The following is a 26,871-nucleotide window of genomic DNA, read 5'->3' as shown; positions in this document are numbered from 1 at the left end:
ATGACAATGACCCAAAACACACGGCCAAGGCAATAAAGGAGCAGCTCAAGAAGAAGCACATTAAGGTCCTGGAGTGGCCTAGCCAGTCTCCAGACCTTAATCCCATAGAAAATCTGTGGAGGGAACTGAAGGTTTGAGTTGCCAAACGTCAGCCTCAGAATCTTAATGACTTGGAGAGGATCTGCAAAGAGGAGTGGGACAGAATCTCTCCTGAGATGTGTGCAATCCTGGTGGCCAACTACAAAAAACGTCTGACCTCTGTGATTGCCAGCAAGGGTTTTGCCACCAAGTACTAAGTCATGCTTTGCGAAGGGGTCAAATACTTATTTCGCTCATTAAAATGCAAATCCATTTATAAGTTTTTTTGAAATGCGTTTTTCTGGATTTTTTTTTTTTTGTTGTTGTTATTCTGTCTTTCAATGTTCAAATAAACCTACCATTAAAATTATAGACTGATCATTTCTTTGTCAGTGGGCAAACGTACAAAATCAGCAAACAAACTTTTGTCCGACAATAATAGGAGCAAATGTCTGTGGCGAGAGCGGAAGTTCATGTGTTTCGCTACCGGCACGCCACCGCCAAGCGAAGACCCAAGCATGAGTAGCAGGGGTATACTCTGCCCGCTGGCCCTTTGGCATTGTGTATAGAATGCCTACGAAGTGTGTGAAATATGAACTGTTTCATACTTTGACAATTGATTTTAGGCATTCTGTATATTCCCTAGGCATTCTAAACAATGCTGGATTTCACGTATTGCCGGTAACATATATATAGTACTCGTGTACGCTGAGAACACTTATTCAATAGTAAGACAACAGTCAATTCGGCAGCTTTCAGAGGGATCTGGACTGGGTGCCAACATCTGTATTACCAAATTGTCTCCATTTACAGACAGTTACTGTCTTTACTGTTTATTGATGATTGATGATATGATTTTGGTGAAGATCTGTCAGAAATGTAGTTTTACTTTTTTTTTAAAAGTTTTTTTATTTTTTATTTTACTCAACTACATGTAATGTCTCTTACTACCATTAAAATGTCTTTACTGAATGTCTCTGCTCTTGTCAGGAATGACACCATGTTGGATGCAGATGGAGACTTTGACTTGGAAGACACAATGGATGTGGCCCGTCATGTGGAGGAGCTGCTCCGCAGGCCCATGGCCAACCAATGGAGCAGTCAACAGTCCTGAACCTGAACTTGCACACCCTCAGGTCTCTCCCATCTTGTCCTACACCTCTCATTCTCTCTGGACTGCAATTAGACTGCAAGATGTTTCTTGTCTTAATTGGTCATTCTGATAGATCCATATTATAATTTACTGTCCATTTTTGGTTTAACGAGACCACAGGCATTGTGGAAAAGAGTATGTCTGGTAATCAAGAGCCATCTAACTGTCTAATGCTCCTTTTCCATTACACAGTTTTAGCACTACTCGGCTTTACTCGACTGGACTCGGTTTTGGTCATTTTCCCTTACAGTTAAGTACCACCTCAACATGGGTGGGATTGTCATAGCACGGTGGCGCAAAACTGCCATGATGTCCTTTTATACACGACACAAATGCATTCGCACCTCCTCATAGGTCCATGGTGTTGTTTTGTGAGTAGCTTTATCCATTTGCCTCACTAAAGACTATAAAAATGGAAGAACAAATGGTTGCTGGGCCCTGCCATGGGCTGGTGACCTGTCCAGGGTGTACCCCTGCCTTTCACCCAAAGAGAGCTGGGATAGGCTCCAGCAGATCCCTATGATGCTAAATAGATGATGGATGGATGTTGCTGTTGCTGGTTTTTAAAAATGGCAGGTCTGATTCTTGTGTTGGACGTGATTGGACGTCGCGCTCATGCCAATCAGTATGTTGACATCACATTTTAGTATCAGCTCAGCTTGCTTGGAACTGCGGCCAAGGAGGTACTAAATAAGTACCTGCTACCAGGTACTATCCCCTAAAGAAAAACCCCAAAAACCGAGTTGAGTTGAGCTAGTGGAAAAGCCCCATCAGTGTCTCTGCAGAGAAAGTCAACCTGCAGTCAAGAGACAGTGTTACTGGCATTTGACAGAGGCTGGTGTTAATGTTCTCTTTTACTTACCATATTTTCTCAGGGCTGTCACATGGGGCTGCTTTGGATCAGTGGAATTTTTAACTGAGACATGCATTTTATTTATGCTTTAAACTCATATGTGCCTGATGAGCTTGTAGCTGGTACAAGAAAACCTTTTAATAGAAATTCAGAGCAGACAAACTAGCTTCTCTTAAAATTCTTTGTAAATGTTTTCTTTTCCTTCTACACATTTAACATTGGTGAATGCAATGAAATGTTGACAAATTGTCGCTTCTCGTTTACAGGGGTTTTTAACAATAATTTATAGAATATATAGAAAATTCAATTCACCACACCTTTATTGTCACTGCACAATGTACAATGAAATTTCCTAAAGACAGTAAAAAAATATATATATAAATACAAATAGAGTAGAATATTCTACCACCACATACACACTTAATTCACCCACACACAAACAACATTGCACAATGCCCAAATTCTTATTAAATAACTGGGTCTTAAAGTTGGACTATAACCTTTGCAGAACATTGGCAACTATAAACATTGATAGTATTTAAAGTATGATGGCAAATACATTTTTTTCTTTGTTTTCCAAGATTCTCTGGAGTCAGATGCTATAGCCCCTTCCACTCTACCCTTGTCAGACTCAGAATCCACCTTGACTACTAGAACTTAGTCCAACTACAGTATGTGGTGTTACACTTTACTTGGGTCGATGTTAGCCATGCTTGTTGCAGCATGTCTTTTGCATGTAAGGGTATTTTAAATATGTTAGCAGCCTGGAGCACACACACAGACTTAACAAAATTATAGGAACATAGATTATTATATTCAAAGTAACCATCTGCTAGTGGGTTGTTATTGGTGCATTCATAAATTCAAATTGGCAGTGTCATCTGAACTGTCACTTTTTTCAGCCATCTCTCCCCTGTTGCTGCACATTGATGTGAACTTCTGAAACTAGCTTGGAATTGCAGACTATACCTTTAAAAGGTTTTGTTGTAGCAAGGTGAGAAAGGTAGACAAGGCCAACTAGAGCACAGAAGCATCCTGAGTTTAAATGGTTAAAGATGACCTCATTAGAAAGGACAATAAACAGAAAATATATTTCACAGGTAGGTAACTGAGCTGTTAATCTTCTACTAGCTGTGTGACAGGTTTAAACCTATGCTGTCAAAACAAAATTAAATGATTCTTTAGGAGTAGTACAAGTCATAAAAAGTCATAAATTAAGCAAACTGAATCTGCAGTGTCAAGTTCACCATAACATTTACAGTATCTTATGTTTGCAGACATTACATTAAAAGCCACTGGTCATGCCAGACTATCTATGGCTGTAGCAGCAAAACTTGTGCCTGTACTGATTTAAAACAAGAGAGAGCGTATTACTTATGAATTCAACTTTATGTATGAGAATGATTTAGTTTCTTTTTTCAAGGGTTACATAGTCTGACTAAATTACAGAAAATGTTCATCAGTAGCAACAGCTATAGTTTTGTGCTTTATGCTAAATATTTTTGAGTTTGATGATTTGATTAAGTCTTCAAAACACATGTTGGTGCAACATGATCTTTGGTAATGAAATATGGTAATTATTTTAACTAGGGATGCACTAATGCACCAGTTTTCAGAGTATGAGTACTTACATTTAAGCACTTGCTGACACCGTTTAGCCCTAAAAATTACAATAATACTAATAAAAATAACAGTAGCATAAAGTGTAATAACTAGAGTTTTTATTTTCATTAGATCTTGTTTACTTTGTGATTGTGATGGAATAAAATGTACAGCTACAGGTTGCTGCTGACATTCAACAATTAACATAGAACTCCCACCATTTCAAATGTGTTACTGACTGAATGTCAGTACTGCACAACATGCTGTGACACAGTGGTTCTGAACATTTTTGAAGTATCACTATCTACAATATCATCTTCTCCACCTAACTATCTTTCAGCCATTGTGACGTTAAAGCAGCACTATGTAACTTTTGCTCACGGTTTCCTCCATCTGGTTGAGAAGTGCAATTGTCTGTTACCAATGTTGTAAATACTTTCACTGTATAAGCTTCCCCGTGGGCAGACACATGAATTTGTTGACTAAGATGGATGATGGAACCGGCGAATCCAGAGTGTAAGCCCGTCTGATATTGATTCATGTTTCGACTCATGTCCAATCACTCTCTCTTTCTTTTCTTCGCTTGCTCTGACAAAACCCTTTGTTTTTTTCGCTGGCTCTGCCATGGGGTTTGTTTTGAGAATCTTATAGTTAGTCTTATAGAAAGTCTTATAGTTAGCTGTTGGCTAACTCCACCCAGTCTGAGTAAAACTTGTGACGTATGCCGTAAAGCAGGTCGCACTCTTCTGCTGGCAGCCGATGGGCGGGGCTAAGTGATCCTACCCAAACATGAAAGTTGTGTAGTGCTGTTGCTGCTGATGTGAGCCCGCTCAGGCTGCAGCGCCAGTAGAATTCGTCTGGTTAAGAGTTGTTCTACCACTGAAATAGAGACATTATTTTAAGGTTGAAAAACTACATAGAGTTGCTTTAACAGAATTTGCTATTAAGCAGTATTGGTCCATTGTGTCAGGTAGCAATGTTGAGTACAAATACTTTAGGGCCGCATCGGACTGTGTACTGGTATTTGTATTGGTGCATCCCTATTGTTAACTAATGGTCATGAGAACCTGAAATGCATATCTGGGGTTTACCAACATAATCATAGCAGTTAACTGTGAAAAACAGTAAATATTGTTATATTAAAATGTGAAATGGCAAAATCATTCTCAGTATAACTCACCAGTGTGATAACACATTGTCTCGTGCTAAATACAGATATTTTAATCTGTAGTTAGTTAATGCTCTGTGCATTGGTAAACAATTTAGTGAGTGAGACTTGTTTTGGTCATTCATACTTTAGGTCTGGAAACACGGAAAGAAATCTTTACTGTAACTAGAATGTGTTTACTTAGAGTCCGTAGAATATAATGCGTCATTTGTAATTGTATTAAGAGTATTTCACTAAAGTCAAAAAGGATAATCTAAAGTCAAGTTCCAAAATCACTGTGTCCTGCATTCCCCATAATGCAGCTTCTCCCTCCCTCATATACCCCTGTCTTTGAAAGGACTTAACTTGAGTTGATTCAGGTCACTCAGACCTGACAAAGTCTTTAAAGAGCCACAGAAGACTTTGTACAACTGTTGTCATAGGCTGGACAGAGCCTGCAGTTGTCAAATGGTTGAAAAATACTGATCGAAAAGTATGTACAGACTCTTCTAAGCCAAGGAGACAGATTAATAAACTGAAGCTTAGATTCAGGCTGCTTTAGCAGCAACACCTTGAATGTAACAATATATTCTCATCTTGTAGGAAACATGACATGTTGGTGTTTTTTTTTGTTTTTTTTTTTTTTTTCTTTGGCAAAGCAGTTGCATGATTGAAGTCACAGTGTACCTGCAGTGTACTGTACAGCCCTAATGTGGCTATACAGCCTTCACAATGCTTCCTTCAGGTAGAATGCTAAACAAAATTGCCAGAATATTTTTAGTCTTGTCAGTGAAAATGGAGACACACCAGTTCTTTATTTCATGCTGGGTGCTATGTCATACAATGTCAGATGCATATTCTGGGAGTTCAAGATGGACCTTTGCATCTTACTACACACTTGCATATTTAAAAATCCACATATACAGTTTTTAATCTGTTTACTTACTGCAGCAATCAAAAGCATGGGTGTCTACACCATTATTTTGTCTCCATTCCATGACATCCTGCAGGCTCTTTAAGGCTGAGTAGTCCTCCCAGTATTTCTTAGCTTAAATCTTATCTAATATATTATAGGATTGCACTGCCACTGTCCATCAAAATTAATGTTAATGATCATTATGTTTTTTTCACTCCTCTAGTGTACTGTATTACCTTTCTCACACTTCAGTTCCGTCAAAACCCACGTCAGACTCCAACCTAAATCTGTTAATCATTGGTAATTTATTTTGAGAACTCCAGCTCAGTCACAAATGACAAACTTGTTTAAAAACCAACCTTACAAGACCTAATATTGCCTTGTGGAAATGGAATGATAGCAGTGAGTGACTGACTTTTAAAGATATTCCATGTACTGTACATGTATATTATCAAAATTGAACCTTAAGTGCTTTGTATGTGCTGTCTTAAAATCTAAGTTTAATTGTCTGACAATTCTCAATGCTCACATCTCAGACACACATGCACTGCAACTAACAATTATTTATATTATTTGTTAATATGGCCAATTGTTTTTTGTTTGGTCCACAAAATATTAGAAAATAGTGGCCACTAATCCAGATATTTAAAATTATTTAGTTTGCTGATACTTAAATCCATACATTTGAAATGATGGAACCAAGAAAATGTTCGTATTGTTTTATGCATTTTTGTTTGTGTTCAACACGGCTTCTGAAACCAAAGTATGGTCAGACCACCAAGATGGATGCTGTCCAACCTCTACCTTCATGATGATGATAAGGGAGACTCTGCATATAAAGCTTTCTGCATTCTCAGTTATCTTGTAAGTGCGACCCCAGTAAGTGTTTCTGTGAAGCTTTTGTGTGACCTGTCGGTGCCTTGTGGATTGTTAATAAACACCACTGTGCATACAGCACATCTCTAAGCCATTGTCATGAATACTGCATGGCTACCAGCTTTAACAAGGAATATGACTTCTTTTTCAGAAAACACAACTCACCCTGAATGAATGTTAACACAGTAGAGCTCAGGTAACCTCACTGTGAAATAAAGGCAGATGAGTCCAAATCAACCAAATAATACCTGATAATTCCAATGTAGTTGGGATACGTTTCTAACTTGTTACTTTTGTCTTTTATGCTCTTTGTTAGGCTGTTTAGTAAAAGCTGAAAAACAAACTTTGATTGTGTACTAAACCAGCAAAATTAAACAAGCACTTTGTTGTTCACTTGCAAAGTTATTTGACATTCTTCTAATGCCGTACTTATCTTGTTTGTCTTTGAATCAATTTCAATGTATGTATATCTTCAGCGTAATTCAGTTTTCTAGCTAACTGCTGCTGTATGTTTGCTGGTGCCTGTACAGTCTGTCTACAGTCAATTTTTTACCTGAATTTCCCTTTGGGGATGAATAAAGTTTATCTTAAGTTGTTGGATTTCTTATTCCGTACTGTTTTGCATTTTGCTGCAAGGTATATGTTGGGATTGGGGACATGAAAATAAATGTTTTTTTAATCAACAAAATTCCTTTGTGGTTTATTGGCATTGACTTGTATTTTCCCTTGTTGCATGGACAGAATTTTTAGTCTTTGTCATTATCATATACAGTTGTTTCAGAAAGCATTCAGACCTTTCACTTTTTGCATACTTTGTTTTACAGATTAAATTTTAAATGGATACAATTTCTTGTTTTGCCTTTCAATTAATTGTACATTACCCACAATAACTAAATGTCCTTTAAGAATTTTATAAAAATATTCAAATCAAACCCTGGTGTAAGATAGGATCAAATTTATTAATTATCAAATGGTAATTCAAGTATCTCTCCTTTTATAAAAGTATTTTGTATTCAATACTTTGTAAAACTTTTTTTTATTCCATTATGATATTGCATAGCTGATGGCAACAGTAACTTTGAAACAATGTTTTTATTGTGTAGTAATTAATTTAAATAATTTAATTCTAACTCTAAATAACATCAGTTCCAGATGGGACAGCAAGAGAAAAAAACTGAATTCCCTGGGGGATTATAGAAACGTAGCTTGAGCAAAATGCATTGTAAAGCAGTAATGGGTAAGGATATTACAGTTGAATAACTGAGATACCAATATGTAGTTCTTCAGCCAGTTTTCAAGGAATAGAAGAGGAAGAGTATTAATCCCCAAGGGGAAATTCAATTGTTATAGCAATTATTTTTTTGTGTGTGTTTGTGTGTGTGTGTATTGTTTATATTGTGTAATTATAGAGTCTTATGGCCGTGGACACAAAAGACTTCCTGAATCTTTCAGTCTTGGCTTTAGGAGGAATTAGTCTGCGGCTGAATGAACTTCCCATTCGCCACAGTTCCTCATGAAGTGGGTGGGCAGGATTGTCCAATATGGAGTTGATTTTGTCCACCATCCTCCTCTCTGCCACAGCCTCCAGACTGTCCAGTTCCAGTCCAACAACAGATTTTGCCTTCCTGATCAACTTCTTCAGTCTGTTGGCCTCACCAGACTTGATGCCACCTCCCCAGCACACAACTGCAAAGAACAATGCACTTGCTACTACAGACTGATAGAACATCTTCAGTAGTTTGTTACACATGCCAAAGGAACAGAGTCTCCTGAGGAAGAAGTCTGCTCTGTTCTTTCTTGAAGAGTGGATCTGTATTGTTTGACCAGTCCAGTTTGTTGTTAATGTGGACTCCAAGGTATTTGTAGGAGTCCACAATCTCTACTTCCTCTCCAAGGATGGAGACAGGGACTTCCTGCTCTTCCTAAAGTCCACTAGCAGTTCTCTGGTTTTATTGATATTCAGCTTTAGACAGTTGTTGTTACAGCAATCAACAAAGCTTTTTATCAAATGTCTGTATTCCTCATTGTTATCATTATTGATGCATCCAATGATTGAAGAGTCATCAGAGAACTTCTGGAGGTGACAGGTTCCTGAGTTGTAGCAGAAGTCTGAGGTGTAGAGTGTAAACAGGAATGGTGCCAGTACAGTTCCTTGGGGTGCACTGGTGCTGCTCATCACCACATCAGATATGCAGCCATCTAGGCGAACAAACTGTGGTCGCCCAGTGAGGTAGTCTGTGATCCACTCTACCATATCTGCAGGAACTTCCATACCCTGCATCTTTGCACTTAGCAGGTGGGGCTGAATAGTGTTGAAAGCACTTGAAAAGTCAAAAAACATGACTCTCACAGTGTTGCCCTGCCTCTCCAGATGGGAGTATGCTCTGTGCATTAAGAAGATGATGGCATCTTCCACTCCGATGTGTTCCTGATATGCAAACTGCAGGGGGTCCAGAAATTCAGACACTTGAGACCTCAGGTGTTGCAGGACCAGTCTGTCAAACACTTTCATGACATGTGATGTTAGCACTACTAGTCTGAAGTCACAAAGGGTACTGGGACGGCCTCTTTTTGGTAATGGGACAATACAGGAAGTTTTCCATAACTTTTTGAGCCTCAGAGAGAGGTTGAAGAGTTTCTGAAAAACCTCTGCAAGCTGTCCAGCACACAGGTTAAGTACTCTAGGGCCTATCTCATCTGGTCCTTTTGCTTTGTTGGTCTTTAGTTTGGATAGTTCCTCCCTCACCTCTTCTGTGGCAAAGGCTGGGCGTGTGTGTTGTGTTGATGAGGAGTCAGATGGTGAGGGCAAGGGAGGAGGTACTGGAGGTGAGGTATACTTCAATGTTGTATGGCTGCTGATAGAGGAGATGGCATCAGTGGGCAATGGGGAGACAGCATTGGTAGAGATTTGGCATTGTTTGGTGGAGTGAAGAGACCCCAAGGCATCAGCTAAGGTGGTAGAGGGAGGTGGGATGGTGTGTGAGGACACTGGGTCAGAGTAAGAAGCAGAGGTGGTGTCAAATCTATTAAAGAACAGGTTAAGTTCATTAGCAAACTTTGAGTCTCCTTCCACAGCAGTGTGTGACTTCTTCTCAACTTGTGCTCTACTCTGTCTCTATAGAGCTGCTTTGCCTCCCTCAGCTTCCACTTGAGTTCCTTCTGCACAGCTCAGAGTTCCTCCTTGTCTCTTGCCATGAACACCCTCTTATTCTTGTTGAGGAGGCCTTTAATGTCCTTATTTATCCATGGCTTATTATTGGGGAAACAACAAACTTTTTTGGATGGAACAACATTGTCCTTCATTTAAAAACTGCATGACAGGAAGTTTCTGTATAACACATTTGTTATCCTTTTTGTTTTGTACTTTGTATTGTATTGTTCAGAACCCCCCCTCGGTGTGTGACAGGAGCACAACAAGGTGCTACAACTTATAGACAGTAAACCATCTGGGGGTGGGTTGAACTTTGTTTCAGCAGGGAACATTTAGAGATGTCAAAGGTTTTCATCTTGTACGTTTTGTTCCATGAGTTTATGGCAACAGGTTTGTAGACTGAATTAGGCCACCTGTGTAATAGTACCATCATATGACTTGGTCATATGACTTGGTCACATGGCAAACTGCAGAAGGCTCTCATAGAAAGTATATTCACTACGTCCTCTGATTGGCTGAGAGTTCAAAGGGAGGCAGCGCCTCTCTCTCTGGTTGGCCAGCGCTCGTGCAGTAAAGCAACGCTTCCTGGTAATCTACAAATGGAGAAGTAAAGTTGTTTTCAAACGGAGCTGCGGTGGGAAGTCTGGGATTGTTTGGCAGGGGAGCAAAATGTCACCAAGAAGCAGCTGCAGCCTGCTTCTGGTCGCGTTGGTCGTTTTCACTGTCACTGCACACTGTAAGTTTCAGACTCTAGACCAACTAAGACCGAGAGCCAGTGATGAGGCGCAGGCGAGGGCGGTGGCCGAACTGCTGAAGCGCCTGCTCGGGGACAGATCCGCCGAGTTTATGGTGTCAGTGAACGGAAGCCTTTCCAACGACAGCTTGGACGTGTGTGAGCTCAGGTCCACTAAAAACAGCAAGATAATCGCAGTGGGCAGCACTGGAGTGGCCGTGGCTTCTGGCATTTACAACTATTTGAAATATTTCTGCAACTGTCATGTTTCCTGGTCCGGAGATCAGCTGAATCTGCCCAGTCCTCTGCCCAGGCTCACCGGCGTCCTGCGCATTAACACCCCGCACAGGTCAGTGACCCGCGGGTAGCAGCGAGGTGCGGTCAGTCAAATTACTAGCTTCTTACAGCACATTTGATGGGAATTTATTGAAAACGATCCTCATCTTAGTCCCGTTTGTTTATATATTCAGTGTATACTAAGATCAGGAGATAGAAAAGTAAATCGATGAGCCGACCCTGTTGATGGCACTAAATGCTGAATGGTTAGTTGTCCTGAGGTGCTGCCATAGTTCATGTATGTTATCAGCAGCAAAGAGCACCTAAAAACATCAAGAACAAAATACTATCATGATGTAACTATCAAACCTTACAGGTAAGACAACCATGGTGTGTCTGTGTGTTTGAATTCTATAGTGGCAATATTTGGGGGGCATGTGCTCCCTCAGCCCCCTCCACTGCAACACAGCACAACAAAAGCCACGGGTGCATGACAGCTGGAACACTGCCACACATTATTTTTCTCTGTTTACTGTGAGCACTGTGGACACTCGTACTGCCGGCCGGCTCTTTAAACGACCCTTCCTTTCAATTATCTGTTGTGCATTAGACCTGCATCAGCTCACCCCAGTTATGTCATGTGCATAGACTGAAAAAGCCATGACGAACATGGCAGAGTTTGGTTTTCCCATAACTGTTAGTGGTTGAGGGGAAGCTTCAGCCGTTGAGGGGCAGCAGTTAACTAAAGCTTGTAGTCTGATGGGACATAGCACTTGTTGCCTTTGTGCAATGCAAGAAACGATAATCATTTATTAATATATTTGAAAATAGAATGATTAGGATAGGTGAGGTAAAGGCGTTTAGGGATAGATCCTGATAATAAACCACATTTGTGTTTAGCTAGACACCAAGTCGTATTTTGTGAAACAGGTTAAAAATTATGACCCTACTGGAATCAAATTTGATCCAGAAAGATTTTACAGGATTTTAGAAATACCTTTAAAGCTCTGGAAGCCCGTTTCTGCCGCTGGGATAAAAAATAAAGCAACCCCCTAAATCAAAATAATGAGATACTTTCTCAATATTCTGACTTACTAACTCAACCAAGTCAGAATATTGAGAAAGTATCTTGTTATTTTGAGTTCCTCAACTCAGCAACTGTTGTTTAATAACCTTCAATTTTTGAATTGTCTCCAGAGATTTAGCAGGTTTTCTGTCTGACTCAAATCTTGTGGTATTTCATGAAAGGCACAAACAGGATACATTTTGTCACTAAAGTGATAAAATGTAAATATCTTTGTACATTGAAATGGCTAATTACTTTTCTAGGAAATATGACTTTGATAATAAACTAAAAATGGTTTGTATCTAGATTCCGGTATTACCAAAACGTCTGCACATTTAGCTACTCCTCTGTGTGGTGGAATTGGCCCAGGTGGGAGAGGGAGATTGACTGGATGGCACTGAATGGAATCAATCTGCCACTGGCTTTCACTGGCCAAGAAGCCCTGTGGCAAGAGGTAAGAGAAAACCTCAAATAACTGCTTTTCTTTACCAGAGCTCTATTAAACCACAGTAACATGATTAAAGGCAGGTCCAAATATCTGTGTTTGCTTCATTATCAGAACATTTAAAGCTTTTGTGTACCTCCAGGTTTACAGGGCACTTGGATTAAACCAGTCGGATATTGAGGAGTTCTTCTCTGGCCCTGCATTTCTTGCCTGGAACCGTATGGGAAATATGTTCAAGTTTGGTGGACCTCTGCCCCAGTCCTGGCATGTGAACCAACTCTACCTCCAAGTACTGAAACCTACACAATCCAAACATTTCTCTTTTTGGCACCCCTTACTGCTACTATTAACCACAGAGACTGAGAACAATGTGGACTGCACTTGACATCAACCTGGATCATTAATGTTTTAATGATTGGCTTCAGTTTTAACAGTTAAGAATTATCATTTAATGGCCCTTTTGTGATGAAAATCATATGTTTATTTCACTGGAGAATTTAGTGTGCCATGTGCTTCAGAATAATTCCTCTAAATAACATTTCCTCTCTTTTTCCAGTTTAAAATCTTGGAGCGAATGAGATCCTTTGGCATGATTCCTGTGTTGCCAGCATTCTCTGGGAACATCCCCAAGGGAATACTCAGGTGACTCAGGGATGTTTGTGGTTCAATGTTTCAAGACATTTTTCTGCTTTATGTAGACTAATCAGCACAGAATTTACAAGTATGCATTAGATCATAATGCAGCTTCATGCATTAAGCTAGAGTATCCAGATTCTTTGGATTAGGTAAAGTATAAATATTCCATTAAGATACTTGCAATATCAAACACAAGTAACAGTAAGAGTATTCCCTGTATTTCAGGTTGTATCCAGAAGCAAATGTAACCAGATTGGGTCCTTGGGCTAAGTTCAACTGCAGCCTCTCGTGCTCCTATATCTTAGACCCTCGGGACCCACTTTTCCTCCAGATTGGTTCACTCTATCTTTCCGAAGTGGTAAAGCAATTTGGCACAGACCATATATATAACACTGACACCTTCAATGAGATGACTCCACCTTCATCTGATCCTGCGTACTTGTCTGCTGTCAGTCGCTCTGTCTTTGCCTCCATGACTGCAGGTGAGTGTCTGGATGGCCAGCATACTGTTCACAGCCTATAAGCTGGTGACATTTTAGAACCCAAGTTAAAAAAGTGACCTAGTGTGATGACCCATAAATGACCTGTTGCCCACCTCTCTTAGACAGCCTGCTAATCTCCTTGCTGATTTTCTGCTAGGTTCTAAAACTCCTTTTTTTGTCCCTTATCCAAAACCTATTTTATCCCTCCCCAGTTGATCCTCAGGCAGTTTGGCTGATGCAAGGCTGGCTGTTCTTCAATGACGCCGCATTCTGGAAGCCGGCCCAGATTCAGGCCCTACTACATGGAGTGCCCCTTGGACGAATGATCGTGCTGGACCTGTTTGCAGAGACAGAGCCAATTTTCTCCTACACCGAGTCGTTCTATGGACAGCCGTTTATCTGGTGCATGCTGCATAACTTTGGAGGTAACAGTGGTTTTTTTGGTACAGTGGAGAGCATCAACTCAGGGCCCTTTAAAGCCTTGCATTTCCCAAACACCACCCTGGTGGGCATAGGCATAGCACCTGAGGGCATTGAGCAGAATGCTGTCATGTACGAGTTAATGAGTGAGTTGGCTTGGCGCAAAGAGCCAGTCAACTTGTCCAAGTGGGTATCATTGTATGCAACACGCCGCTATGGCAGCACACAAGAGAACCTGACTGCTGCATGGAGGCTCTTGTTTGCCAGTATCTACAACTGCACTGTACCACATTACCGAAATCACAACCATAGCCCACTGGTGCGCCGACCTTCCTTTCACATGAATTCTGAACTTTGGTATGACCCCGCTGACTTGTACAAAGCCTGGAAACTGATTATAGAGGCAGCTCCTTCTCTCATGTCCAAAGAGACCTTCCGGTATGACCTTGTGGATGTGACTCGGCAAGCCCTAGAGGTCCTGACAACATCTTTTTACCAAGATATTGCAGATGCTTTTCAGAACCACAAGCTGCAAGAGCTGCTGACTGCAGGGGGTGTGCTGGTCTATGACCTCCTGCCTGAGCTCAATCGTTTGCTGAGTAGTGACCGCCATTTCCTGTTGGGGACATGGCTGGAGCAGGCACGGTCCTTCGCTCTGAATGAGGAGGAGGCGAAGCTCTATGACATGAACGCCAGAAACCAGCTCACGCTATGGGGTCCCAGTGGTGAGATCCTGGACTATGCCAATAAACAGTGGGGAGGCCTCATAGAGGACTATTATGCCCAGCGCTGGGGACTGTTCATCAACATGCTGGTAGAATGTCTGGACAGTGGACAACCATTCAAGCAGGATGTCTTTCACCAAGCAGTTTTCCAGGTAGAGAAAGGATTCATTTACAATGGTAGAAAGTATCCGACCAAGCCTCACGGAGACACATATGAGATCGCATACAAGATCTTTCTCAAGTACTACCCACAGGCCTTAAAGAGACTATAATGAGGAAAGACTATTTTGTGGAAAAACTTGTCTCAAGCCGCAGCAAGAAGAATGTCTTTCTCCACCTCTGGGTTTGCATGGCTATTCCAAAACATGTCACTGTAGAGAATCTAGCAGCCTCAATTTACAGGAATGATTTGTTTTGCACGTGTTAAAATCAAGAGAAAAATGTTTTCACATTCAGTTTAAATATCCAATCAGGAAAGTAGAAAATGAAAAGATAGCACACAGACATTGGGCTTAATTTTTTTTTTAATTTTAGCTTATCCATCCATTAGCTGTAACCAGATACACCTTGGACAGATCATCAGTGAATGTGAGTGTGTTTGTCGCTACATGTCAGCCCACATGTAGAGACAAACACACTCACATTCACATCTAAAGACAGTCAACCTATGCTGCATGTGGACTCTGGGAGGAAGCTGGAGTACCTGAAGAAAACCCACACAGAACAAGTGAAATCCACACAAAAAAGATACAGGCCTGTGGACAGGTTTGATGCCTCTGCACCACTGTGCTACCATCGTTTAGGGTCTGATGCAGCTTGTAGGATTTGGGGTTGTTGGTATGTGTACCTTTGGACAGAATTAGGCTAGCTGCTTGCATTTTTCATGCTAAGCTGGCCTACCCATGGTGACTCTAGCTCTGTACTTTACACAGAAATAAAATATATCCATCTTCTCAACTCAGCCTCAGAGAGACAGGAAATAAGAACAATTCACTGTTTCTTTAAATTTCACTTTTACACTATTACTGCAGGTAGACAGGCATTGAAATGTTTGACCTCCTGGGAAACTTTAAGCTATATCCACATTACAGACCTAATGCTTAATAACAATTCACATTCATGTTTATAAGTGACGTCTATCTGGTTCCAGTGTGAACAACGCTGAGCTCCTAAACTGCCACGCATTCACAGATTGAACTGAAATGTGAACCACATGCATATGAGAACATCATTGATGTGATGGTCAAATTGCACAATTTCCTCCTAATCTGCTTGGTTCTGATACGTTCCTTTCAGTTTGGCTTATTCAGAAGCTTCTTTAGACATGTCCAATAAATGTCAAATGTCTTGGTCTCCCCACTCACCCCCAGAACTGTTGTTGCTCTCCTCCATGCTTATTCTTACCAATCTGTAAGGGGACCACACTGAATGATGACTACAGGCTCTATGTGCCGAGTGAGGTGTTTTTAAAAAAAACAAACAAACAAAAAAAAAAACACATGAATTCTGATGTTCTGACAGCGTTGACACAAACTAGATTTGGATCTGATCTTGGATCACAAACACAAGTGGCCCAAATTTGATCTGAAAAAGTCTTGGATAGAAAAAGATTGTTCACACAGAGATCTGAGTCACTTCTTCTTTTCCTCTCGGCTGCTCCCTTCAGGGGTTGCCAAAGCCAATCATCTGCCTCCATTTAACCCTAGCCTCTGTATCCTCCTCACCCACACCAACTATCCTCATGTCCTCCTTCACTACATCCAAGAACCTCCTCTTTGGTCTTCCTCTAGGCCTCCTTCCTGGCAGCTCTAACCTCAGCATCCTTTTACCAATGTATTCACTGTCCCTCCTCTGAACATGTCCAAACCATCTCAATCTGGCTTCCCTGGCTTTTTCTCCAAAACATCTAACATGAGCTGTCCCTCTGATGTCCTCATTCCTGATCCTATCCATCCTCGTCACTCCCAGAGAGAACCTCAACATCTTCAGCTCTGCTACCTCCAGCTCTGCCTCCTGTCTTTTTCTCAGTCACTTGTAAGATATAAAATTAGGCTATTTCAGCAGATAACGTTAATGTAGCTATATTCAATAATGAGATAATATTTCAAAAACTGAAATAATCAGTCTGAAATGAAACTGAATGTTGTTTTTGACAAAATTTTGTGCTTCAGGTATTTCCCTTAACAGCATCGGAATATGTAGGCATAGTTACCCTATGAACAGAAGGATTTGTTTACTGTGTAATTGCTTTGACAAATTGGATCATGGTACCTTAACAAATAACTTCATGTCCCATCCCTAATGGTTTTCCTTTTTAAAAAAATATATTTTTATATAAATATTCATGTGTTAACCTGGGATATGTCACATCACTTTTTAAAATACAGTATCTGATAAATGCTTTCTTAGTTGACGATTTTAATATTTGTTGAATAAAGATGAGCATTGTTTGAGTCACCTAAAGAGCACAGCTGAAATTCCTAATGTGCCAACAAACATTCCATGTTGCACAGTGTTAGTGTCTGAATTTGATAAATGCTATTTTTGTATTTTGATTAAATAAACTGGTGATGTCATTTACCTTGTTGATTTATGTGTGCTCAGGTGTTGTTTTGTGTGCTCAGTAATGACATGATCTCCATATCATCAACGTGACTGGTGCGCAATATGTAACCGTTTCTCCACATATCCTGAACACACCTGATCCAGGTAATCAGCAGGGGGCAGGGCAGGGATAGTTGGAAAACAAACAGGACAGTGGCCTTCGAGGACTGGAGTTAGAGACCCCTGCTGTACAGCATTGTACTAGAAACCATCTCAGAGCACAGGTTCCAATTCAGTAACCCTACATACAAACGAGAACATTCAAACTGCACACAGGAACACAACAGAAACACATAAGTAGAACCTGCATTCAGATTTCAACTACTATTTTGTATTACTGTGGGTTACATTAAGATCTGTGAAAACTGGTGTGTATTTGTGTATAACTTGGCCAAAAAAGAGAAAGAGTTCAGTATTCACTTTAATAGATTAGAAAACTTAAACAAGCTGCGTGTGAAAATCTAAAACTGTACAGTATGCATTTGTACAAAAAAATATAAATTATTTTTAGTTAGGAAGCTATTACATATATTACATTACTATACAAAGGAGGCCAGCCCATGAGAATCCCAGGTTTCCTGAGTTTTCAGCGAGACGTGACCAGCTGTGTTTGCCAGGGAACCCGGATGTGTGGATTGAGGGTGGTAGTGCCCTCACATCTTTGTGCCAGAGTCTTGGAAAGTGCGCCACCTGGCCGCAGTCGAAATGAGAAGTCCAGCCCGTAGCCATGTATGGTGGCCAGGGATAGATAGATAAACTGAAGATATAACCAAAACCTGTTCAGGATGCCTTAACATTCAGAATGCACCTCCACAGGCACCCCTACATCCATGGGAATGGCCATCTGCATCCTGACAGAGAGTGCATATTCATTTTGCTGGGCCAGTCATGAATTCCATGCTCCTAATAGCTGTGGATGCTCACTCAAAATGGCCAGAGGTCATCCCAGTGAAATCTACAACCTTGGAAAAGACTATTTCTGTTTTGAGGAACATCTTCTAAAGGAATGGTCTGCCTGAGCAAATTGTGAGTGATAATGGCCCACAATATACTTCCGATGAGTTCAACTCTTCATGAAGAACAATTGGATTAAACACTTTAAATCAGCACCACACCATCCAGCAACGAACGGTTTAGCTGAACAGTTCATGCAAACCTTTAAAAAGTCCATTAAAGCAATGGGAAAAGAGGACATCTCCCTTCAACACAAAGTGGACAACTTCCTCCTTGTGTACCGAAACTCTGTTCATGTGACAACTAATCAAACACCGGGAATGCTGTTTATGAACAGAGATCTCGCATTGACCTCCTAAAGCCAGATTTATGGAGGGAAGTGCTGAATAAACAGTTCAGTACTTCGTCGAGTGATACTGCAAGGAGTTTAGTGTTAACGTGATTATCGAGAGCAAGTGGACACCTGGTAGTATAGTCACTAGAAGTGGACCGCTGTTGTATGAAGTGGACGTTGATGAGCATACATGGAGACATCATGTGGACCAGATACTGAATGCTCAGCCAAAGACCCCTGAGCAGCCAGCATCCAATAAACCAGACTCAACGTGTCCACCAGACTCTTCACCCAACTCTGATCATGACACCGACAGCAGTGTGACACTTACAGCTGATGAAGTGCCCCTTGAAGAGAGCACCCCACAGGCCCCTAGGTGCTACCCTGACAGAATCATGACACCACCAAAAAGACTGGACTTATGAGTTGTTTTGTAGTTACAAATAGTACTTAAAACGATGTTATGGACTGTTCTTAAAAACCAAAAAAAGGTGTATAATCAGAACAGATTGTGTTAAATGTATGAATGTATTGAAAAGCATTATAAAACTGAATGTGTTACTGTATATGCAGATGTGTAGCATAAATCTAAGGGGGGAGGAGTGTAGTGTATAGGTGGATCTATTACTTTAAGTGGAATCATTCCACTAGTCACTGGTTTTCCCTATAGGTGATCTGCCATGCGCATTGATATCTTGAGTTGCTTTTGGTTAAGTCAGGAAGGATTCAGGAATTAACCTGCTCCAAGTGTGCTTCATTACTTTATGTTGTTGCACAGACACGACAACAATCAACATAGTGGACGCCGCATGCTTCCGCTGCTCGCTGTACACTTGCTTGGGGCCAACATTGTGAGCCGCCGGGCGGAGGAGGCTCAACAATAACCCGGGGCATGTGGAAATTCTCTGAAATATTTATTATAAAAGCATCAATTTTCCTCTTCACCCACATGTGGCTGCTAGCAGTGGGAAGCATCTTTGTTATCTCGACCTTCTGACACCAATGTAATGCCCCTTACACCTCCAGCCACCAGACGACTAATTACTTTTAACTCCTTTATTGAAGCCTTGAATAGGACCAGAGCTACTGTCTCAGCCGTAGCCCACGCTGAACAACAAACCTAGCTAACTCTCGCTCGCCGCCAGCGCTCTCTCTCTCTCACCGTCTACACGCGCACACGCGTATGTCTCTTCTTCTACCCTGAAGCATGCATCTCTCTAGCTCCTCCCCTGGCCCCGAAAGAACAACCCAGGTAACAGAAAAAAACACCAGAGCCATTACAGCATTTATGGAGCAGGGGAGTCTGTTTGTTAAGAGGGGTTCTCTTTGTAAGAGCCGGTGGTCTGCTCGTTGTCAAATTGGAGTCTGAACAGTGCAGTATTTGGTGGAGAGGGTTGTGCAACTTCCTGTTGTTTACCTTAGTAGGTCACTAAAAGTTTTAGAGCAATAAATTACCTAAGGCTAAAACTCTTCCTCAGTCTTGGAATGTGAACATATTACTGCCTTAGGTCCGCTACGTCAATAACTTCTACTTACCAGGATATATTTTATTCCATTGGTCCTTTTTGACGAAGAGAAGCTAACCCCCAAGCAGAACCCTGGCTAAATATCTCAATTTGGGCACTTAGACATAGATGCTATTTGAACAGGATGGAAGACAATCTATAGGCTTGCCTTTGAGATTATCAGAAGGCGGTTAAAACCACCAAATCTAACTATTTGGCTAACATTGTGGTTTCACATTTAGTTTTACATCCTAAAATATCTGCAGCAACACACAAGGATTTTCCGCATTTTACAGACAACACTAGTTGATGTCCCTCTCCTTTCAGCTGTCTTCAATCAGTTTGAAGCAGTGTCTGCACTATCGGAGGTGTAAAATTTTTAGTTTTCTAGATGTAATCCCACTGGTGTAGTCCCAGCAGCAGGAGCTCATGAATAGCCTATGCTGAAAAGGACAAATCTAGATCCTTCTGTACTCTCTAAGTATAGACCAGTGGCCAAGTTGACTTTTATGACAAAGGTTTTAGAGATGATTGTTTTTACTCAACCTCAGTCTTTTTAAGTGACAATGACACCGAGGAAAAATTTCAATCTGGATTTAAATCGAAGCATAGTAAATAGAGTCAGCCTTATTAAAAATTTATAGTCTCTTGGCTTCAGTGGGTTCTGTTTTACTGGTGCTTGTAGATCTCACTGCTTCTTATGATACAGTCAAACAGTGTATGGGAATGCATGGTCTTTGTTTAGGTCATATCTCACCAATAGAAGCTTCATTGTTAATATTGCTAGCTACTCATCTTCTTCAGCCCCTCTATATTGTGGTGTCCCTCAAGGGTCTGTCCTTGGTCCCCCTGTTTTCTTTGTATATGCTTACACTTGGATCTGTCTATAAAAAACACAGCCTCTCTTTTCGTTGCTAGGCTGAGGATATTCAGCTTTATTTACCTTATTTTTCGACTGTCTCTCTGACCTAAGAAGATGGCTGGCATGTAATTTTTAAAAATGTCAATGAAAACAAAACCCCTGAGCAAAAGTAGGTGATGATTGGTGATCAACTGCTCTTTACTACGATTGACAATGGCTTCGGCACTTCGATCTTTCACCTGAAGATGACCATAAAAAACCTTGGGGTGATATTTGATAGTGACTGGAACTTTGAGAAACAAATTAATTCAGATTCAATAATTTATTGTCATTGTTATAGATAACAAGATTACATTTAAGCATCAATCAAAATGCATAAGAATACAATACATGGTTATAAGTGCAGTCCCATAAAATGTAAATATCATAGTGAGGTATTAAGTGAGGTAGAGAGAAGGTTAGAATAAGTAGGTGATGTGTTGCAGAAATGCAAAGTCCAGTTCACAGCTATTGCAGTTGTGTGGAGAATGGAGTGTGGTTTTTGAGGTTTGGTGAGTTGAGGATAGGGGATTTCAAAATCTCTTTTAAAGATTTTGAAAACAGCGATCCATGCTTTTATTATTTCTAGATTTGATTATTGCCTGGTGTCAATTAGTTGTCTTTTTCTTGTCTCCAAATGGTTCAGAATGTAGCTTCTCGACTTTTAACAAATACATGTACATTTGAGCATATATCCCTCTTCATTGAATGTTGAATGTTACTAACCTTGTGCTCTCTCTCTCCCCTAGTTTGTGCTCTCTCCCTCTCTCTCTGTTCTCTCTGTACCTTCTGCAGGTGTCCCTGGTCCTGGAGCTGTATATCGCTGATGTGCAGTTACTGGTCCCACCAACCTGCAGTGTCTATTTGTTGTTTATTGTTGCTGTTCTTTTCTCTCTCCTCTATCCACTCACCCCAACCGGTCGAGGCAGATGGCCGCCCAAACTGAGCCTGGTTCTGCTGGAGGTTTTTTCTTCCGTTAAAGGGAGTTTTTCCTCTCCACTGTCGCCAAGTGCTTGCTCATAAGGGAATTGTTGGGTTTTTAGTTTTAGTTTTTGTAAAGTGCCTTGAGATGATTTGTATTGTGATTTGGCGCTATACAAATAAAATTTAATTGAATTGAATTGAATTGGCTTCCAGTTCATTTTAGAATTGATTTTAAGTTATTGACTTTTTTTTTGGCAGTTTTTGCCTTCATTTGTTATAGGACAGTGAAGAGAGACAGGAGGTGTTGGAAGGAGAGCAAAGGGAGATATGCGGGACAAGACGACTGGTCCAGGAGTTGGACCAGCACCACATTCATGGTCAGGCGTGTTAACCACTACACTACATGCGGTTCCCTTAGTTTTTGTTTTTAAGGTTTTAAATGGTTCGGGTCCCTCCTGTCACACTGATTTTGTGCAGTGGCACAAACCAACTAGATCTCTTATCATCAGGTCATCACCTTCTAAAGGAACCTAGGGTACAAATATAAGGGCTGGGATGATTATGCATTTGCTATTGCAAAATGTTACGAAATGCAACTTTGATATTACATGACTAAATTTGGGAAAAACAGTTTTTCTTAAATGGTAAAACTCAAAAAGGAAACTAAGCAAGAATTAAAGGTAAGAACAAAAAACTTGATCAAGACATGCCTTTGAAGAAAATAAAAAGCAAAACTAGAGAATAATATAGAGAAGATTTGGTATGTTGTGTGGAAGGTGGACGGGTGCATATATTTCAGGAGAAATTCAAAGGATTGAAATTTAGCCACAAAATGTAACTTCAAAATTAACACTGGTGTCGACGAACATGCCACTGCGTTTTGTGGCATCTTCTCCTGATAATGCTGAAAACAACTTAAATGACTCTGTCAGTTTTGATCATACAGATAACATCAACATATAATTCAAATCTGTAAAGGGTCTACTTTTATTTGTATACACACATAATAACAACAAAACGCAGTGCTTTTGTAAAATTAAGAAAGCAGACAGGGTGCGCTCTCTGTTTTCTCTGTCACCTCTTTTTACAGACACATAAATAAAACAACCTGAATCTCAGTGAATACTTTCCTCAAAGACATGAGAAATATATGCATAGAAAACTTGAAATATCTACTTTTAAGTGAAACAATTCAAGTCGAAAACAAACAATCTTTTCTTATGTAATTTGTATGAAAGTAAGGAGCAATGAGGTTTCTCCTGTCTCACCTCAATACAGCTAATGTGATCCCGCCTCACACTGAGCGCACTGTTCATAAGGAAATAATCTGAGGTGAGCCAGGTAATTATGCACATGTCCCTGAGAAATGGCATAAAACATCAAGCTTCATCATAAAATTTACTCACTTTTCTGCGCATTTGGATGATGGTACACCACACAGAAGAAGAGCAGAAGAAGCATTTTGGATGGTTCCAGACAGCGACAAAGAGTTTACTAAGAGGAAGAATGCGACTCAGATGATGAACGTTTGCATCTGCATTGCATTGCATTGCAGTAATTCCCTTTCAGCCACATTCCTGACTGAATGGTTCATTATGCAGCTCATTATGTGGGTCTTTGTCTTCTTCTTTTCTGTATTATTTTCTGTGAATGAGTGAACAAGATGATTTTCACATCATTTTGAAGCAAACACTCTAGGCTACAAGATCCAGTTCTCAAAGGTCTTGTGAATCAATGTTCTGTATGTGTTTTATTGCCTTATTTCAGTGACTTAAAAATTTTAGTTTTAGTTAGTTTTTCACTAACCATGCATAAATGCTGTTTTCTCAAAAACACAATCATGTATAAACTTGCTGCTCACATATTATTGTAGCCCAATTTGTGCTGATTACAGTGTTATCAGACTTTAGCTATGAATATGTTTAAAAGCAACTGAAAAAAGTACAAATGTCAGGGCAAGTCAAAACTTGTCCAGGGCCACAAAACACTCTTAGACCACTAGGTGGCCATGTTTAAGCCCCCTGGTGTACAGGAATTTATAACTGTGTGAAAAGTTAACTACCACCAATTTGTCCGCTGGCATTCACTGGGAAGAGAATTCTTTCATCTCATCCAACAGACTTACAGTGTTTCTGGTGTGTAGATTCTGGGTGTCAAGGTCTCTCAGCCTTGACTTATCATTCACATTCCCTTTAGAACAATGAATCATCAGCTTTTTTATTGTGTATTCATTTCTCTGATGGTGATTTTTGCTACAACATAAATCTCTCAGCTTCGGTTCTCCTTTGTATGTGTCTAGAACTTGATTGGATTAAAAGAAGTGCCATCAGGGACCAAGAACCTCTAACAAAGCTTCAGAAGTCCTCTGCAGAGATGGAAGAACCTGCTTGCAGGCCAACCATGTCAGCAGCTATCCTATCAGGCCTTGATGTTAGACTGTGGAGCCCCTTTGAGTAAAAGGCAGATGCCAAATAGGACACGAAGAACAGAGAGACAAAAATAATATCTGGTTTGTTGAGACAACTGATATCTTGGGTAGAACTCTATGAACACTATGTCTGTCCAAATTGTGCAATGCAGATGAAAGCCTACATGTTATTATGAATGAGAGAATGGACTGAAGACCACCTCATTTCACCGTGAGCAGGCCTGCAATCTGTTTACTGATTGCACTGTTTGTGTTTATGGGACATTTGGCCAATTAGAGTGATAGTATGAATTCTCCAAAAGATAAGTGTAATTGTCAGTACAATTAGGAAAATTTCTGGACTGATCTAAATCTCAGCATGGCAGAGACATTCTTAGGAGGAATAATTTGACATCTTAGCCTCAGATAAGTATTCTACTGGTTAGCTGGATTTGTTGTCTATAGAATTCTTACATGCAAGACTTTATTCGGAAACATTCTTTATTCGAAGAGAACAGTATTTTAAAGTCATTTTTCAACATCCTACCATGATCCATTATATGACACCTACATTTAGAATGTGATAAAAGTTTGTCTGTGACCCTTATAGATTTATTACAAGAGAGACACATCAAGGTTCAGGTAAGATAAATAAAGATGTGCCTTCTCTCTTCCATAGTTTGTGCTCTCTCTCACTCTCTCTCTCTCTCTCTGTACCTAGTGCAGGTGTCCCTGGTCCTTTAGCTGTATATTGCTGATGTGCAGTTACTGGCCCCATCAATCCACACTGTGTTTATTTGTTGTTTATTGTTGCTGTTCTTTTCTCTCTCCTCTATCCACTCACAACCGGTCGGGGCAGATGGACGCCCAAACTGAGCCTGGTTCTGCTGGAGGTTTCTTCTGTTAAAGGGAGTTTTTCCTCCCTAATGTTCCATAGGGATTTGTTGACAGCTCAGAAAGATGTCAATTGGGGAAGGAAGGGCCAGCAACCCAACTTGCATCTTCTGGAAGGAAGAACCCTACTTAGCTATGAAAAGTTAGGTTAGATAGTTAGTCCTGAGCCCCCGCCAACAATTCACAATATGGTACCTGTGTGGTGGCAGTAGGTGCTTCAGCACCATGTAGCACTAGCTCTTATGCTGCCAGTTATAGCACTATTAGCCACCCATATGTCATGCCCCGTGGCACCCAACACACAAGCCACGACTACAGCACACATCATGCCAGACTGATGCAGCTAGACTACACCCTATCAAGCCAGTTCCCATACCAACACTCCTAAAGCTATCAACTGGCAGAGAGAATTTGCTGACCTAAAGATGGCACTAGTCTATCTTCTGGACCCTCACAATGAGTTGTCAGAGCATTACAAATACAGAGTATTTGTAGTGATGGAACATTTGCTACTAGATGAAGTCCGCCTGATAGCACAGGCCTGCCGTCACCATCACTAGCCATATACTGAAGGACCAACCCAATGCCAGTAAAACTACTTGAGCATCAAAACGCAATGGTAAACCCAAACGCCTCTATATACTGCCGCGGTGAGGAGCACTATCTGTCCCAGTACCCTAAGATCCAGGAATTTAAACCCGAGGAGACCATTATATGGATAAAGCATGGAAAGTACTGCTGGAAATGCGGATGCACTAATTATATGTTTGAGGACTGCACACTCAAGAAATCCTGTGGAGAATGTGATATGGTGCACCTCAGGGTCCTTCACAGTTTTGGCTCACAAGGACCTACCATTCTCCTCATCTCACCAGCAAAAGACCAAGTTTACCTCACCAATTCCAGCATGTACCTGAAGATCATGCTGATTTTGCTGCAGAATGGGAAGAGGACCCTCGAGACCTGTGGCATCCTCAATGACGGTGCTGAGCGAACAATCCTGCTATTTGCAGCTGCGCAACACCTCAATCTCAAAGGGGAGACAGAATCAGTAAACCTCAGGGCAATCCACCACAATGTGGCCTGCATAACAGGGACCCTCATCCTCTTCTGTGCAACCACACTCACCTAATAATAGCCAAAGAATCAGTAAAAGCTGGACCAAAGGGCAGACCAGTAGTGGTGCACACCCACCTCGGATGGGCACTGCAGGGACCAGATGGATCAGATCGTCACCAGGAGTGACGACAATCCACGGGAGGTCTCAGGGTGCAGTGGTGATGATTGTGGGCCAGCAATTATCACATGCACACTGGCCTGTTAGGCGTATTATGAAGCTTATTCCCAGCACAGATGGACACTGTAGGTCAGCAGAGGTGCAGGCCAAGGACCATGTTTATTTGCGCCCAGTGCCACACCTCATTGAACTCCCAGCTGTTTCCAATGATAAAGGATATCACGGGTAGAAGGGAATTTAACTGTACATATTTGCCCTACTAATCTGGGTGTACATATTAGTCCTACTAATCTGGGGCGATTGTTATGAATTACATAAAGTGTTATTAGTTATGTCATTATTATGCTCATGCCACTTCATGGACACCTTTAAACCCATGGCTACATACTTTAATTCAGGTAGTTAAGTGGGCAACTTTTCCCTTTGTTGAGCCCTCTGGCTGTAATAGACAATGAGCTGGCTGTATAAGTGATTAATGGGCAGAAATGCATTCTTGATGAAATACCATTTGACCCATGTCATCATATTGCCATTTACTTCATCCATCTTATC

General features: G+C 40.8%; 1 protein-coding gene across 3 annotated transcripts in view; it reads left to right on the top strand.

The window, feature by feature from the left end:
* LOC113135789 (signal transducer and activator of transcription 5B-like) overlaps positions 1-14,841 on the top strand; it is a 56,373-nt gene extending 41,532 nt beyond the window's left edge. Inside the window, exons 1-6 of one of the 3 annotated variants that reach the window (XM_026316081.2) lie at positions 10,345-10,858; positions 12,158-12,305; positions 12,439-12,585; positions 12,853-12,938; positions 13,158-13,414; positions 13,627-14,841. In XM_026316081.2, coding sequence (XP_026171866.1) covers positions 10,446-10,858; positions 12,158-12,305; positions 12,439-12,585; positions 12,853-12,938; positions 13,158-13,414; positions 13,627-14,831 — 2,256 coding nt within the window. In that variant the 5' untranslated portion in view covers positions 10,345-10,445 and the 3' untranslated portion in view covers positions 14,832-14,841. Of the gene's footprint in view, positions 1-1,068; positions 7,226-10,344; positions 10,859-12,157; positions 12,306-12,438; positions 12,586-12,852; positions 12,939-13,157; positions 13,415-13,626 lie in introns of those variants that run through there. The other 2 variants (XM_026316079.1, XM_026316080.1) reach the window with 2 other exon arrangements.
* The last annotated feature ends 12,030 nt before the right edge of the window (positions 14,842-26,871 follow it).

Source organism: Mastacembelus armatus, chromosome 19, assembly GCF_900324485.2.
Source record: "Mastacembelus armatus chromosome 19, fMasArm1.2, whole genome shotgun sequence".
NCBI classification, from domain to species: domain Eukaryota; kingdom Metazoa; phylum Chordata; class Actinopteri; order Synbranchiformes; family Mastacembelidae; genus Mastacembelus; species Mastacembelus armatus.
Note: the sequence above shows the minus strand (reverse complement) of the source record. Positions and strands in the feature narration are given on the sequence as shown.